The sequence below is a fragment of the Chiloscyllium plagiosum genome, chromosome 2 (genome assembly GCF_004010195.1).
Source record: "Chiloscyllium plagiosum isolate BGI_BamShark_2017 chromosome 2, ASM401019v2, whole genome shotgun sequence".
NCBI lineage: Eukaryota > Metazoa > Chordata > Chondrichthyes > Orectolobiformes > Hemiscylliidae > Chiloscyllium > Chiloscyllium plagiosum.
The window spans coordinates 51,910,995-51,929,186 of NC_057711.1; the positions used below are offsets into that span (position 1 = coordinate 51,910,995).

General features: G+C 36.4%; 1 protein-coding gene across 2 annotated transcripts in view; it reads right to left on the reverse strand.

Annotated features, from left to right (window-relative positions):
- ttc37 (tetratricopeptide repeat domain 37) overlaps window positions 1-18,192 on the reverse strand; it is a 117,666-nt gene that overhangs the window by 67,719 nt on the left and 31,755 nt on the right. For both annotated transcript variants that reach the window (XM_043709515.1, XM_043709524.1), the window contains exons 8-17: window positions 16,889-16,997; window positions 15,979-16,119; window positions 13,325-13,426; window positions 12,294-12,430; window positions 11,636-11,719; window positions 11,212-11,315; window positions 9,137-9,263; window positions 6,002-6,181; window positions 3,775-3,899; window positions 2,273-2,526 (exon numbers count right to left, since the gene is read on the reverse strand). In XM_043709515.1, the coding sequence (XP_043565450.1) occupies window positions 2,273-2,526; window positions 3,775-3,899; window positions 6,002-6,181; window positions 9,137-9,263; window positions 11,212-11,315; window positions 11,636-11,719; window positions 12,294-12,430; window positions 13,325-13,426; window positions 15,979-16,119; window positions 16,889-16,997 (1,363 nt within the window). The remainder of the gene's footprint in view (window positions 1-2,272; window positions 2,527-3,774; window positions 3,900-6,001; window positions 6,182-9,136; window positions 9,264-11,211; window positions 11,316-11,635; window positions 11,720-12,293; window positions 12,431-13,324; window positions 13,427-15,978; window positions 16,120-16,888; window positions 16,998-18,192) is intronic.

Genomic DNA, 18,192 nt, shown 5'->3' on the forward strand with positions numbered 1-18,192 from the left:
TGATGCATTTAAAATCCTTTATCATCCTTATCTTGAACTTGTGTTACGACACAGGGTAAACCCCCCCCCCCCCCCCACCACTAATTTAAAAGAGCAACACAGACGATTTAACCTATGCTGTAATCTGTTAAAATTCGAGAGGCCAAGAACTATCCCAAAGGTCATCATTAAAGTTAAAATTAACAACATTTTTTTAAAAAGTCTAACAGAGAATAATTAACTAACAATTATTTATAACTCCTTTCACTAACCTATCTTTTACTTTCCCTCCTATAATACTGTCCGATAAAGCCCCCCCCCGATTTGGTAAATCTGAAAAGTTTAAACTTCCAAAACCAGCCGGGTGACAAATCTTCTCTTTGTACCTTCCTCTTAGTGGTTTTGTTTCACAAGTCATTGATAGATAAAGATATCCTTAAGAGAACTATTCTGCGGGCAGTCTGCATATTGTGGTGGCTTGGCAGTTCTCCTCCAACTGTTCAATTTTTTTCAGTTTTATACCCAAAAGCATCAGATTGTTTCATTGGTTTTAATATTGTCAAAGTACCAAATTCAAACTTGATTGTAGTTTAGTATCTTGGGGCATAATTTAAATGGATTGGCCAAATTTAAATCTGTTTTTGTCTCAAAGTAACCCAGGTACTGCCAGCTGCTGAATCAAGTGAAACATAGTAAATTCTCCAGCACTCTGTGCTTGCTAAGTCCTTCAACTCTCAAAGGTACAATACTCCTACATCTTCATAACATTTGGCTCAGCAATATCCCATAGGTCCAAGCATACACAATGTATTTATCGATCACCAGCTACCCCTCTTTCCTTACTTTTTCTCTACCAGTAGTGACCATTTTTTTTAGTATCACTGGACAGTCTTCCCAAATTTCTCCATCCTGCCATCTCCCACTTTGGTTTCTGTAGCTTCTAAAAATTACTGTTTTGTAACTGCAAGTTTAGTGCAACTACTTTTGGTACAATCTGTCCTGGTCAATAAATTGCTATGAAATATCTCTTGTATGTCTGAAGTGTTTAGAATTCTCAGTTTGATGAAAGCTGGTTTGACTTTAAGGGTAACAAGGAAGAATAATTAGAGGTTATTGCAGCAATCATTTCTGCTCGCTATTTCTTGGAATTTACTGCTTATTTTACACCCTTTACTAAAAATGGTAACTCATTAGCTGTTACAGAAATCTTAAAATTACTGCTTTAATAATTTGGCATGCTATTCCACGACAATCCTACATCAAATCAGCATTGCAATTTTTGTGAATATTTTATCTGGTTCTTTCTATTCTTTTTAAGGAACCTCAAGTTAAATTACAAGTGTATTCAGTATTTTTTATATTTAAAGTACTTACTCTAAATAACCATGAGACAGCCTTGACTCATGATCAGATTAGCACCACAAATTCAATTTCTTAATCACTAGTTAATATGAATCATTCAATTCTGTTTGACAAAGCAAAGCAGCACCTGTACTAAGGTCTAAACTGCACATTTCTTTGATTCTTCTTCAGTAATCAAACTAAACCTTTTATAACAGCTCAATTACATGCTACTGTGTTTCTCTTATTTCCATGGCCTTCAAAGTGAGAACAAAAGGAAGCAGTACTATTTTCTGGGAGAATTATGAAGCAAACTTAGGTGGGGTGTTGTTGAAGGATGTTCTTTTAGGAAATACTTACAAATGCTAAACTGAAGCAACCCAGCAAAAGTACTGCTTAAATGATTATGTGGAGGCTCAGAAGAACAAAGAGTACTTCAAACCCTATAAAGATAATTAGGATTTTTCCTTTGCAATTGTTATTAGAACTGTCCTTCTGGGCACTATCCTTGCAAGGCAACCCAGACCTGACCTGCCTTAATCTGACAAGCTACACAGAGACATTCAATCATCATTCTGCAGCTCAATGATTAGATGTAAAATACGCCAGAGAAGAATAGTCTGACCATCTATTTGCTGCAACCAGCCAGTACTTTGAGTCAGCTGGTGCACAAAATGTCAATGTGCATTTTATGTATCAAAGAAACCAAATCCTTACATGTTAAATGGTCAAAAGGTCTGAAACATGGAATCTCAATAAGAAACATTATTCCTTCTCACCTTGTCTGAACAAGATAACCCAGCTGAAGGACAAGTGAGACACCTGCCAAATTGATCTGGAAGCATTAGCTTTCAAGAATTTTCCATATCCGGTGTACCTCAAACAATAATTTAGCATGCAACACCGAAATACTTAATGCACTTTGGACAATGTAAAAATAAATAAAACTTACCTTTGAGGGCAGGGACATACTTCTTTGAATTCTGAATTATCTGTTTATACTCTGTAACTGCTTCTGCATACTTGCCAATAATCTGTTTAATGGCTGCAATCTTGTAAATGTTGTATACAGAGTTTGGATTCAGTTCGCTGGCTTTAGTGAAAGCCTTTAAGGCAGCAGTGTAACCTCCTCTACTGAGATAAGCTTCTCCTAAACATTCCCAGCAATTTGAATCTTTCAGGTCTGCTCTCAAGGCTGCTTGTAAACTGTTAAAAATGACAGATCATTAATTCCAATAATACAATCAAAAGCTGATTTTAAAATCATAGAATAAAAAAGAACACTAATGTCTTTCAAACTATTCTCCACAAAGCTATTTTCCTGTGGCCTTAAAATTCTTCAACAGTAGAGAGAATAGATTAACTGGGCTGAAAGACATACATATAAATAAAAAAAAAACAAAAAACAAAATCAAGCATTGGTATGGTGTGGTACAGTGAATCTCAACACTTTGCTCTTTACATTTTTTCAGTTTCCAATTTATGCCTGTCAATGGAATCAGCCCTTGTGCTGATGATTTCCCAGCAAGCCTTTCTGAACTTGGTTATTGGTTTCACCAATGTAGAGAGGTCTATGAAGGAGGACAAAAAAACATACAAAGTAAGAGCATCATTGCAAGATTCTCCTTTTCCTCCTTGATCTCGCTCCCTCTCTGGGTGAAGTACTTGGGAACTTGATGAGGTTTCCACACCTCAGTATCTTGATTATCTTATAAACTCTGAAAAGCTGAACTGTGATTATTATCTGAAGACTTGGATCCAGCTCATTTTCCATCCTAACTGGAGCCTTATTTGGAAGATTTGCCACTTGCAGTAAGCAATTCAATTTTATCAGCAAGAAACCTGGTGGACCCATGAGAATGATCAAATTCTATCCTTTGTTCACAGACCGATGGTCAATAGAGGTGTATTTTCCTTTTGCCCTAATGTCACCTCTGCAGACATTAGCATGTCTGTCGTCTTTTGCATTGTGAGAATGTACCTGTTTTGGCAGTAAAATAAAAGAGGATACATTTCTAACTCCAGATTATGGCCTCAAAGTTAACTGGTTTTGCCTATGTTTAACAGTGGTTGTTTTAAACTAAATTGATCAATTATTTCATGAAAAAAAAACTCTGGTCAAAATCCCCTTCATATTGTTATCCAGAATAAAAGACAAACAATTGCCATTTGTGATTGAATTAATTTTTTTTTATGAATCATGCAACGTATGGACTAGTGGGGTTTTACCAGCGCATTCCTCCAGTCACAGTTGCTTCTGTTGATTTTTTCCTTCTCCCCCCTCCCCATCACGGGGAACATGTCCTAGATTTATGCATTACGCATCTCTCTCACATCACCCTCAATATTCTCCCTCAGCTTCCCTCAACTAGGATACTCATTTCCCCACCTGCTCTGATAATTCTCTTCTAATGACACAACTGAGTACCTGGCAATTAAACATAGATATCTTACTCTGCCACAGCCAGTGAACTCTGGTTGGTTCTCATGTAATAAAGTCCTCGTCTAAGCCAAGCCCATTTGGCTGTTCCAGCACTTGACTGATCAGTCACTGTCCTCAGAATTGCAAGAGCAGTCCCCTAAAAGCAAACAAGTATCAATGTGAAAAAAGTGATATAAATAAATAAATCACGACTACGAATCAACTCGCTGTGTAATACAATTGCCAAAGTAACACAGGAATTACTTTTTTTTTAAATAAGTTGCATTAAAATTTTCAAGTAATCAATTTGGTCTTGTCCATCATCCAAGTAAAAAGCAACAACATGTGACTTTCAAGCTTATTCAGTTCCAATCATTGCCATCCTACTCACCTTTCACAGAATTACTTAGATTAGATTAGATTACTTAGTGTGTGGAAACAGGCCCTCCGGCCCAACAAGTCCACACTAACCCGCCGAAGCGCAACCACCCAAACCCATTCCCCCACACTCTGCCCCTTCACCTAACACTGCAGGTAATTTAGCATGGCCAATCCACCTAACCCAGGCCTCTGGCGCTGTGAGGCAACAGTGCTAACCACTGTGCCACCATGCCGCCCATGAATATACTTTACTAACAGTAAACTAGCTGATTGGAATAAGTTGGCAGAATTGCAAGTTAAATGTTGGCACATAATGGGCAGCCAGTGACAAGATTCATGATTCATCTCACCGACAGATGCCCACAAAGGGTCTGCTGGCTTTTGAGCAAAATCTTGAGTGATTCTAGCATCTGCTTTAGCAGGTGCCCTCAGCTGAGGATTTGTGACGACTGAAAGTAGGGAAGTAACAGCAAATCTTCAACCAAACAAAAAAAAAACTTCACAAAGACATGCAATCTAAACCAGTAAAAAAATGTATTTAAACTGTTCTTATTTTAGTCGGTGTGTGCAAAGAGAAATAGTGTTAAGGGAAAGATAAATTATAAATTAGTTATTAAAAAGTCAAAAGGACTTTTCTTTAACAAAATAATCTCCAACAAAAATAAGCTTCTGAAAGAATGAGACTCCATGACCAGGAAAGTTACTTGGCAGCAAATATTATCTCATTTAAAACTCTGAAATACACCAGTCCCAATTATTTTCTGCCATGATTAGTGTATAACTAACAAACTGCAGGCAAATTTTCAAAACCGAGATGATAGGCAAAGTTCTGTTATAACGCAGAATACAGAGCAGCAGGGTAAATAACCTCTCAACTTTCAGACTTCCTTGTTTAACGGTGAGTGGGCAGACCCCAAAAGCTCCTGTACTACTTACTCTAACATAGGTGACTATTGCCAGCCTTGTTGCTTTTGTTAAATGCCAAGTCAGGACTGATATTATTTCAAAACTTAGAGGCAGCACGGTGGCACAGTGGTTAGCAGAGACCCGGGTTCAATTCCTGCCTCAGGCAACTGACTGTGGAGTTTGCACATTCTCCCATTGTCTACGTGGGTTTCCTCTGGGTGCTCCGGTTTCCTCCCACAGTCCAAAAATGCGCGGGTTAGGTGAATTGGCCATGCTAAATTGCCCAGAGTGTTAGGTGAAGTGGTAAATGTATGGGAATGGGTCTGGGTGGGTTGTGTTTCGGCGGGTCGGTGTGGACTTGTTGGGCAGAAGGGCCTGTTTCCACACTAAGTAATCTAATCTAAAAACTAGCCCAGAGAACGAGATAAGAGTATTTCTGTGTAATTATTTTGCGTTTCTGAATCCAATTTCAACAGAAGAAAAATGCCCAACAATTCACCAAGGTGACAGGTCATGTGTTAAGGTACACATGAAATACAAGGATCAAAGAAAAAAAAAATTATGAAGCTTGGAACATTTAAAAGGCATCTGGATGGAGGTATGGATATGAAGGATTTAGAGGGATATGGGCCAAGTACTGGCAAATGGGACTCCATTAATTTGGGATACCTGGTCAGCATGTACAAGTTCTGGTCAGTATGATTAGTTGGACCGAAGGGTCTGTTTCCGTGCTGTGTCTACTTAACAGCTTTTAGTTTTAACAATATAATAAAAGTCTTAAAGCCTGAAATCCTACTGTGTAATCCTTCCAGTTATTCAATGGAAATTCAAATGACCTTTTAAAAATTTAAAAGTCTTTGTGGGAATCATAACACCGTTTAGATATACTAAGATGAATATGTATCTTTCCAACTTAGCTTCAGTCACAAAGTGAAAACAATTCTGAAAGAATAGTTTAAACATGTGCAGTACCATATCTCCAAGTTCAACACTGAGATCAACAGCAGCTGCTCCTGCTTCTTCATCACTATTATTTAGCTCAAAGGCTTTTTTGTAGCAACCACGAGCTCTGTTTTTATCTTGTACTATGTCATGATAGTAGTGGCCTAAGTAGCAGAATGTTCGTCCATTGTATGTGTCCAACTTGGCAGCCTACAGTCGGTTAAGAAGAAACTTATGAATAAGCTGGAACTGAAGTCAAAAGTGAAAGACAACAGAAGAAACAAAATATCTTGACACTTTTGAAACTATAATTGGTTAGCATTAGACACATTGTAACAGAAACTGGAAAATATACCCTTCGATAGCTAAATTGTAACCGTTTTCTCCTGGTCTTCAATTTTCCATCATGGTACACAAGTTTGAATTTTAATTCCTAAATGAAATAGTTTATCCTTAGAACCACGGGTTAAGGAGGGGGAGTTAGAATGCTGAGTCACACCTTTCTTTTGCATTATAAATCTATAATGATATTGAAGTAGCAATCATTTTAGCAAAGCTTCCATTATGTTTTCCTTAGTTTCACCTTGGAAAATGTGACAAGATGTTCATAATTGCAAAAATACTGCGTACAATTAAGTATCCAAAAGAAATCCAAGCACAGTTATGACAGAAGACACAAAAATATAACTTTTATAAAGTTTGAATTCAAGTGTCTTAGCTTTCACTATTCAGAAATGTCTCTAATTCCAATATTATACAGTAGTTTATTTTCAAAATCTTACAAAAAATGCAAGGGAATCAATAAGTTATGGGTTAGAATTAAGTACAGTATCCAATTGCCCTCTGGATGTTTCCTTTGAAAGGTTTAAACATGTACTTAGTTGTACTTTATGCTTCTTTACTCTTTTCATTACAAAAATGGTTACGACATTTTGACATGATTTCATACGTGACTTCCAGCTTATTTAGTTTGTAGCAGGTAACATATATGTTTAAATGAATGTAAAGCATTCACAGAGCATAAAGAATCTCTCGAACAACATCCAACTCTGTTATATCACATCAATCAGTTTCAATTCTTTCACTGACTTTATTCAAACCAGCAGAGAATCAATAGAAATTTACCAATTAAATAAAGCTATGGTTTCAGTCCCTAGCCAATGATTGCATCCCTCTGCCTGGAGACAGACTACAAGGATGTGACAATTTGACCGAAGGGATCAACTTCCAACCAGTAATCCTCTCAATTAACATGACCACCAATCCCACTTCCATAACTTCGGTCCCACCTAGCTCACAAGAACAGAGAACTAGGAACGGAAAAAGGCAATTCAACCCCTCAAGCTTGCTTAGCCATTTATACACGAGGTTAATCTCATCTTGGTCCCAACTCCACTTTCCTGCCTACTCTCCATAACCCTTCATCCCATTTAGAATGGGATAGAACTAAAAATTTATCTCCTTAAAATTATTTAGCGTCCCAGAATTCATCATATTCTGGGGTAGCGAATTTCATGACCCTTTGAAAAATGTAATTCTTCATCTTTATTTTAAATCTGGTAAGCTTATCCCAAAATCAAGACTCCTATTCTAGCTTGCCTCAAAAGGGGAACTATTCCCTCTATGTCTACTTTGTCAATAACCTTTTAGATCTTATATACCTCAATTAGACAATATAGCCCAAAACTGCTCAATCTCACTTTATAAAACAAGTCCCTCATCTCTGGAAGCAATCTAGTGAATCTCCTCTGAAATGCCTCCAATGCAACTAAATCCCTCAAGTAAGGAGACCAAAACTGTATGCAATTGTAGCTCATTTGCTGCTGAAAAGTTTACCTATGCATTTGTTACCTTATTCCTAAGCTACACTGGCCAGTCTTCCATGTACTTGAGCTCATTCAGAATTTCCAAATTATTACAGCGCAGGAGATGGCGTTTCGGCTCATAGTACTGCAACTGGTATGGGCACAAAGTTTCAATCCATCTTTTGCCCATATCCTTGCACACTATTCCTAACCATATATTCATTAAATGCTCTCTTGAATGCCTCAGTTGAATGTGCTTCTATGTTTCCAGGCAAAGGCTTCCATACCTTAACTCCTCATTGTGTGAAAAAGCTTTTTCTCATTGCAGCTAATGAACTTGAAAGACCCTATACAGAGGAAAATGAACCTTCCACCTCAGCGAGCAAATCTATACCCTTCATACATTATACAGTGCAAAGGGCAGCAACTGTTAAAAGATGCTGCTCACAGAGTACAAAACAAATGTAAAAGTACTACACAAACAGAAAAAAAAAGGACATAAGTGAACAATTTTGAATCACCTACAGATAAAATTGAAAAAGAGAACTGGAAATGTTTGTAGACTTATGCTTAAGGTACTCCACCAATCAAGAAAACTGAATGTGTACTACATAGCCAAATGATCAAAGAAAATCATACATCGACTGTATAACAGTCAGATTATACTGTGAATACTGTTTTATTCCAATCTTTGAGGCAGTTCAGGGAAAAGTTACACATTGAATTTCTTCAAAATTTAGGATTTGCTTCATGCAATTTTTTAGCAATTTCTTCATACAGAAAAAATGTCAACAGAGAGAACAGCTTTCTGGACAAGTGTGGACAAAAACCCTGAAATTAGTTAATAAGCAACAATATACTATGGTACAATGGGCTGCAGTGTTTTCTTGGTTAGATGAATTATGAAATTTCATTTAATCAATCTTACTAGCATCTCTGTGAATGCATATTATGAGTTAAAGCAAGATCAATGAGATTAGGTGATTGCTTAATAAGTCAGAAGTCATAATACCATTGTCTGAAATATTTAAGTTAAAATTCACACAACACCAGGCTATAGTCCCATTCAAAAAGATGAAAGATTTAACAGCAATCTATGTTTGTTCCACATATCATTTTAATTGCATGACACTTTCATATTTTGCTATAAATTGCATCCTATGGTCCTGCCTCATTAGTTACCTGATGAAGAAGCAGCACTATGAAAGCTTGTACTTCTAAATAAACCTGTTGGACTATAATCTGGTGTTGTGTGATTTACTTTTTCCATCCCAGTCTAACACCTCCACATGATGAAATATTTCAGCATTTACTTGCAGAATTTGTACATCATAAGAAAGATCATTATGGTTTCACAAACCTTTAACAAATGTGTAGCAGTTTTAGACTTGTCTTTTCTCATCACCTCCCCCATGAACCAGTAAGCTAGTCCAAGGTAGTAGTAATATATTCCACACTCTGCTTTCAATTTCAGAGCTTTCTGGAAACTGTAGATATATGGCAAAAAAGTTATCAGATTTATTTCTCCAAAAAAATAATTAGGATCACTTAACAGTGAAGATTTTGGAATTCATTCCTTACACAGGCTATTTTAAAACTCTGACTAATGTTGTCATGCTGTTGGTTTCAATATTCTTTCAGTCACCAGTAAGACATCAGTGAAACAGCAATCTAAGCAATTGAGGTGGTACTGTATCAGCAATTCAGCTTTCTCTTAAGCCAAACCAATGCTAAATTGTTGGCATTTATTCTTGCACATGATCAAATTGTATCTCTATAATCTAAACACCAAGTTGCCTTTTCATTATTTGTAAATAGCTTTTTGCACTGTCTTTAGAAACTGTACATACGTGGCTACTACATATGAAAAATGGTGTGCAGATCATAACACAACTTCAAAATCTGTTGAAAACTCCTTTTTCAACTACATTTAAAGGATTTTTCCATTAAACATATAGGTGATTGTGTGACACAGGGACTTGGAAATCAAAGAGTTAGCCAATATTAGTAACTGAATTAATAACTAATTGCAGTAACTCTCTTGCAAAAGAACAAAAGTTACAAAAATAGTTATTTTGTATTGAGTTTGGGATTCCGGTTCCCTGATAGTACCACAGAGCAGACTAGGTACTAAGTCTCAAGTGTTTTCACCAGCATTGACAAAGGAATGAGAAAATATATAGGAAATGTGACAGTAGGTTTAAAATAATTTTAAAAATTATACCACCACTTTGCTTCATATGGGTTTTCCTCTAAGCAATCTGTTCACTCAGATTCCACTTTCTATTAAGGTCAATACTAGTGCCCTTTGTTAGAATCTTGCTGGCACCTTGCACCTGTGGTCCATGCAGACCTCTTCCCACTTCGAAAACTCCATGTCAGATTTCTTTGAAAGCTGGATTCCATCACTGCACTGTATCTACATTCAGAGTCTAAGGCAATAACTTCACCCCCTCAAGAAAGGTTCATGTTGTACTTTAAGACTGCCATTAATGGAATAGATTACTTTCAGCTTGTCCTTTGCAAACAAGTCTATGCTTCAATTTTGAGGGAACTCAATTCCTTAAAATTTCAGATTCCTCATGACATTTCCGAATTAGCACATGTACACCATCATTCCTGTAGTTGTAGCATCTCTTCCTATCTCAATAATGCTCAATGAAATCTTGATGGTTGGAAAGCTAAGACGATCAGGAGAGGGAAGAGGAAAATATCAGAATATTTTCATCAAAATAAAAAATGGGCTGGCTTCCACCCACCCATCCATCAAACCTTCCAACTGTAGTTATTTTCAAACTTTTCTCCCCCATCCTGGAATATCTCCCCTCATCTGCAACCCACTACAGTGGAGAATGGTTTGGAGGTTCCAAGATTTACACTCTGCAGTGTGAAATTCATTCTCAAATTGAAACAACATTCGTGAGAAATCCATTTGGTTCAGGTCTGCATTACTTACTCTAATAGTAAATTGGTTGAGAACAGAATGTGCCTTAGTTTTAAGAATTCTCACATGTTCAAATAAATTGGCAACATTCATTTTCCATGTTCACAACAAAGTGTGTATTTGACTGAAGAATCCAATGTGTTACTACAACATAGGAATCAATTCATCACCATCTATAGATGATTAATCGTGGAGATGGGGAAAGGAAAACCAATTTGAAAAGTGCCTAGTTACCAAAGTATGGATTAGCAATATAAATTTCAAAAATACCTTATGCTTCCAATATTTCTGGTCTGCAAACCTTAGTACAATATCTTTATAATTCAGATCTAGTTAATTAATTAAAGTGAAAAATTAAATGAGTTACAAACTACAGCTTCTCTTTTCTTTAAAAAAAAAATCAGGCCTAACATCTAATTCTATAAGCAAAAAAGTATCTCTAATTTTATTTGCAAACACAAAGTGAGCTCAGAGTTTAAAACCTCTCATACCTTTGTTCTGCTTGAATATAATCTTTTTGGGTATAACTAACAAGGCCCTGGAGTTCCCATGTTTCTGCCACATCAGGACAAGAAGCCACAAGATCTGTTGCAATCTATCAGGTGAATGAAGAACATATGAATTTATCTTTCAATAAAGATTCTAAATTCTGCTAAATATCTATGCAATGGATTGTTGCTGATGGGAAAAAACCTTATAAAAAACTAAGATCTAAATTTCATGCATGTAAACATTTTACTACAGTTTTTACTTTGTACTAGAATTACTTTTTCTTGTTTTCAATGAAGAAAATGCAACCATTCAAAACAGTGAATTACAGTTGTATTTACAAAGTGAAAATAATGTTGACAACTATTAGAACATTCGCTTCACATGTACTTGCATATTATTAAGAAGTTTTCAAAACAAACAAACCTGAGATGCTTGCTTCATCAGACCCTTGTTCAAACAAGCTTGTCCTTTCAAGGCAAGTAGTATTGGTTCACTGGAGCCAGGAAGCTAAAGACGTAGCAACATTCAAATTATGTCACAAAGATCAGTCAATTGTTTTCTATATTTTCGCTAACATTTCTAACCCTACTTTGGATTATTTCTGAATGAATACAGAGCAGGAGAACTGACTTTAAGTGACTAGAAGATCTCCATAAACTATGTGAACTCTAAGAAAATATCAGAAGTGAATCAGAAGCTATAAATCATTAGTATAATATTAGTATTACACTACATCTTTTGGTAACTTGAAGATGACCAGGATTCAGCAGCACTGTGATCACCCAAAGTCCTGTCACCTTGCCATGTGTGTAGGCTAAACAGAAGTTATAATAGAACAAAGAACAGAAAAGCTAAGACCATTTCTAAAAAGCCTACAATTTCAACAATGCAAATTTTGTTTGACAAAAAAAAATTCAATTCAATAGCAAGTCATCCCTCAAAATAAACTGATTTTTCCCTTAACCAATAATTTTGAACAAAACTTCTGGATATAATGTATATTAATGTTAATAGGAAAAGAATAAGGACTTCACATTAAAAACAGGACAGCTTTTACTTTGCCTCCTTCCCAGTGTCTTACCTGTTCCAAGATATCAAAGGCTTTCTCTGCATTATTTGCATCACCAGATTTGATCATTGCATCTGCTTGTAAATGAAGCAACTTGTGTTTTTGCTGTGCATTCCCATAATGGCCACTGCTTTCCAACAGCTCCAAACCTATGGACATGAATCACAAACAAAATCTGTAACAAACTTAAGCTCCTAATTTGATTTTACTGAATACAAAAAGTACTTTAATATTGCACTAGCGATTTTAATGTTGAAATTTAATGAGATAATTTTCAACGACAAATAAAAGTTAATAACTTTTTGGTGATGTAGTAAACATGATGATTTTGAGGGCTCCCCTTAAACAGTTTTCTGAATATTTAGCTCCTGGCTAGTCTTTATTCCTGTCGAGCATTTGGGCTTGGAGGAATCTGCCCTGAAGAAATTTCCCATCATCTATTTACACACAGATTTTCATAACACCAAATTCCTTCCTTTCAGTGGCTATTTAATGAGCTATCAAATGTTATGAATTTTACCTTGACACCAGCTACACACTTCATTTGTTTTGTTGGAAGAATCATTCCTCTTTGTTGTTCTGCTCTTTATGGGTATGTCTTAAAATGCCACACATCTTTGTAACAGTCTGTATCACCTGCTTGATCCCTTGAGCCCAGTTAACAGATACTGGTAAAGCATGCATTTGTGAAGAGAAAAAGTGATGCTTACTATTAATAAGTGCAGCATGACATGACTGAAACCTGGGGTCAAAGTATAGGCTGTTTAAATGTAAAAATACTGCTTTTCATTCCAGAAAAATGGGGTTGCCTTTTACATTGTGATGTATAGTACCTGCAAAAGTAGATACATCTCAAAGAAAGTAAGGAAAAAGAAATCTGAGATAGAGGCACAAGCAATGAGATGAGATATGAAAATGGAAGTAGTAGTGGAGACAAACAGACAATTAGACTGAGCTATATTCATTTTTATCCAGGAATAACATAGGGGAGATTAATTAGCATGTGGTCCCTTTTATATGTAAACAAAAAGAACATTTCCTACCACTTCTGCAGGAGCTAATTGTTGCTTCATATTTGTGCATCCGGAACTGGATCTCTGCTAGGTAAAACCACGCTATAGTTGCTGAATGTGCCTGCTTTAATCCTGTAATACAAGTAACATTTCTCTCAAGTCTTGTAAGAGATAGAACATTCAGATCAAACAACATATATTTAACATTATAAAACATCTTGAGGCACTAAGACACCACCAGGTCACATGGAGATATTAGATCAAATGATCAGATATTTGGTAAATGAGTAGGTTTCAAGGCATGTTATAAAACATTAAAGTGAGGAAGGACCTGGAGAAGTATAGGAACAGCAATCAGAACTTAGCACCCAGGAAACACAGATACCTCAGTGGGTTGTGGAGCTAGAGGAAAGTACTGAGAAAGAGGGATTTGAAAACAAGGACTAAGATTGTAAAATCAAGATGCTGCTTGACTGGGAGTCATGTAGATCAGTAAGCACAATGGTGATAGGAAAACAGGACTTGGTGCAAGTTAAGGTGTGGGCCTCAAGTTCACAAAGAGTAGAATGTGCGAGATCAGCAGGAATGCATTGGAAGTCTGGAGGTAATAATGGCATGAATGAGAACAGATAAAGAGATGCCTTGAGCCTAGTTAAAATATACTGGTGACTAATGCATGCATTTGTGAAGTGAAAAATTGAAGCTTAATATTAATGAATGCAGTGTGACATTGTTGAAACCTGGAGTCAACATGTCAGCTATTTAAATGCAAAAATACTGTTTTTCAGGTCAGAAAAATGGTGTTGCCTTTTACATTGTGATGAGGATTATTGCAAATATATCAAATCAACTTTTTGCACTGATATCCTGAATTCCTCCAACATTGAGGACAGATATATTTGTGGGCATCCTCTTCCAGCGAGTAGTTTTACTCTCCACCATCATACTTAACAGGATGTGGTATGACTGCACAGCTTAGATCTGATCCAATGGTTGTGCAATTGCTAACTCTGTTAATTACTTGCTGATTTTGCTGTTTGTCATGCAAGTAATCCTGTATTATAGCTTCAGCAGGGTGACACCTCATTTTTAAGCATGCCTGCTGTTGTTTCTGGCATATCCTCCTGCACTCTGCATTGAACCAGTGCTGATTTCCTCGCTTGACAGTAATTATACAGTGGGAGACATACCAAACCATGAGGATGCAGATTGTATTTGAATACAGGATGAGTATGCATATCCTGAGCATGCACAGAAATGACTCTGGCATTTCTTGGCTTATTCTTTGGGAGGGGAAGCTGAAAATGTGGCTGGAAAAGCACAGCAGGTCAGGCAGCATCCAAGGAGCAGAAGAATCGACAATTCTCCTGCTCCTTGGATGCTGCCTGACCTGCTGCGCTTTTCCAGCAACACATTTTCAGCTCTGATCTCCAGCATCTGCAGTCCTCACTTTCTCCTTTGGGAGGGGAAGGCTTGTTTGGTGGGAAAGTGAAGGAAGGAAAGATTTATTGAACTTTCTGCAATTATCTACCTTTTGGAGAACATACCTCTGCAAAGTCAAGGAATTCTGTATAGTTCACAGGCACAATACTTTTTCTCATATAATTCAATTTTAGTCTATTTTAATTTGTAATTAACACTGCGAAATGTTTTCAAATTTCTTTTTTATGAATGATCATTTCAAAATGTGATTGCACCGCATCCAAAACTGCACATATACAACTAAAATTTAAAGTGATTTGTTATAAATACATTTGACGAGCCATTTGAAATTAAATTATGGGTTCCTTAAAAGTGTATTTTCAATTCCCCAATTTACAAGTAATCTAGGAAGAGTTCAAATTAATAGTACCAGTTCCCAAATATTAATGCTGAAACCCACAACTACACTTTACAGAAAAAGCAATGAAACCATGATGTCAGAGGAGGCTTGTAACATTGTATCTGCTGCGGGTGATCCAGAAACATCCTAGACAAAATGGACAATTGTCTATATTATACACTTTGACCCCACAGTTCCAGGTATCCACACCAGCAACTTAGAACATATACAACACAGTCAAATAGCAGGAGGTTACCCTTACACTGCCCCAAAAGCTTGTTTTAACTCCAAGTGGTTTCATTTGTCACTTCATAATGATCACTTCCATAAATCAACCAACCAATTCACTCTACGTATGTACCCATGTTTCCATGCATGTGTTAAGACAAATTTGTGCTTGAAACCAACAACCATTAGAAATTAGGTTGAAGCTAGTCCAACTTATTTTAAAGGATACAGCTAGCAGATCACATCTTTTCTGAATTTGGAAAGATATCCTGGCCTAAATAAATTAGCAATAAAAACAGAAAATACTGTAGAAACTCAACAAGTCTGATAGTATCTTTGGATTAGAAAACAGAGTTAATATTTCAAACCTAATATAACTCTGCTGAGGAAGTCACCACAAGATTTCTAGCATCCAGATTGTTTACTTTTAATCAAATCAGCAATTGTAAACAGAAAAATTGACATTAAAATATACATTTTCACTAAACATGTGTTTTTGGAAATCAAGAAATAATACAATCAGATTAACTTTCAGAGATTCTTGAGCCAGACACATTACAAATGGTGTATTATAGTCTATTATTGTAGACTTATTACACGTATAATTCCAAATGAAACAACCTAAAAAAACTACCTTTAGTTAAGTTCTTTGCAGCTTCTTCATATTTCTTTTCTTGCATAGCTTTGATTCCAACTCCAATAAGACCTAGCCCATTTGTTGGTTCAGTTTTATTAAGTCTTGAATAACATTGCAAAGCTTCTTCACTAAAGCACTCTGTTTAAAATTAGAAGATGGTTTAGTACAGTAACATAACCTGATTATCAAGTCTGTAGTGGTGCATAAAAAGATTATCTACCATCGAAGGTATCCTCAGCACACTGCAGAAATTTGCTACTAACAGTATCAATAGCAAGCTTCAAAAGTGTGAGAAAGACAATAGGATAGAAAACAAATATGCTTCAACAGTAACACGTACAGAAACAACCTAATTCCAATAATACCCCTGCAAAGAGCAAATAGAGAAGCTGAAACACTTGAAATGTTCAATGCCAATCAATCAATTTAAACATGTTGATTGAGAAGTTTTAAAAGGTTAATTTAGACTGGCATATTCTTCTTTAACCTGCACCAAACCCCATGCATTAGAGATAAATTTTTAAGACTCAGTTCTGAATCAATAAATTGCTTTCTTATTCAAACTATTTTACCTTTCAAAAATTGAGCAAGTCATTTTTATCAAAACAAGTAGTGCCAGTGTTAGGAAATTGTGCTCTTTCCTACAAGTGTCAACATTATGTACAAATCAAAGTTGCACTGACCATGGAAACACTCCCTCTCGGTTTTATTTCAATAATGGCCCTTAACTCCAGCATCAAGATCGTGCCTTTTAATGTACAGTATGAATTTTTTCAGTTCTCAGACAATTAATCTTTATTAATTCTGCAAGACTCTCAATTTGTGCCAAATTATGGATACTTTTCTGCTTTGTGAGATCTGAACCACCAGGTGTCAGTTGTCAAAAGAGTTATTATTTTAAATCTACCTGTCTGGATAAAATGCATGGCAAGTACTTCGAGTGAAGAAGAAGAATCAGGATACTGGGTTATCAAAGTTTCACATGCTAGTTTTAGCTTATTTCCTTCATGTGGCAGCTGAAAGAAAGAAGTTTTAACAAAGTTATATAATTACATTTTCAAACTATTAAGGCTTTGATTTTAAGCAACCTCAAGTAAAATAAAACAGACCATAAATCATGTATTAAGTTATAACTGAAGCTGGAGAAGTGCATTATCACTGGAGTCCCAATACACCATAGTTGTAACATACAATAAAAATAATTTCTCCAGTTACCAAAATATATACCATTTCTATATCAGGTTTTAAACAACAAGATTAATTAGGTTTTTTCAAGAAATACAATTATTGATTTATCATCAAAACAAAATATATTCATTTAAAATGCAATGCTTGCTTAACATATAGTCAGTAATATAGAAGTATATTAGCTTATTTCTCTAAATATCCACCGAACATACATTAAAAAAGGAAGCACTGAAGATGGCCAGGAGACAGATGTACTCTGGATGGAGGACGTCACTCTCGATCACAAACAGTAGATTGGCAGCACTAATGCTAACCAAATTAGCCGATTCCTAAAGGTCATGGCTGCTAGATTAGTTCTGTAGCAGGTCATGAGACAACCATCAAGAGGGGAAAATTTAACTCAGAGTGACTACCCATGTGGAGCCAAAGCCTGTCTTCACACTGGAACTATCTCCATCATGTTTTAACCATAACCACAGACCTAAAACAGACAGATTTGGAACAGATTTAGCAACTCAAAACTAGCTATCCACGTGTGTCATTAACAGCAGAATTCAATTCATGTGTTCTCATGGCCTGGATTATCCCTCTCTCTCCCATCAAGCTAAGAGATCAATGCTGGTTCAATGAAGACTGTAGAAAGCATGCCAAAAGAGCAGACATACCTAAAAATGAAGTGTCAATCTGGTGAAGTTGTAGCACAGGACTATTTGCATGTCAAAGTTTGTGAGAAGATTTGTAGCTTGGGTGCTCGTTGCTGTGGTTCTGTTCGCCGAGCTGGAAGTTTTTGTTGCAAACGTTTCGTCCCCTGTCTAGGTGACATCCTCAGTGCTTGGGAGCCTCCTGTGAAACGCTTCTGTGGTGTTTCCTCCGGCATTTATAGGCCTGTCCCTGCCGCTTCCGGTTGTCAGTTTCAGCTGTCCGCTGTAGTGGCCGGTATATTGGGTCCAGGTCTATGTGTTTGTTGATGGAGTTTGTGGATGAGTGCCATGCTTCTAGGAATTCCCTGGCTGTTCTTTGTTT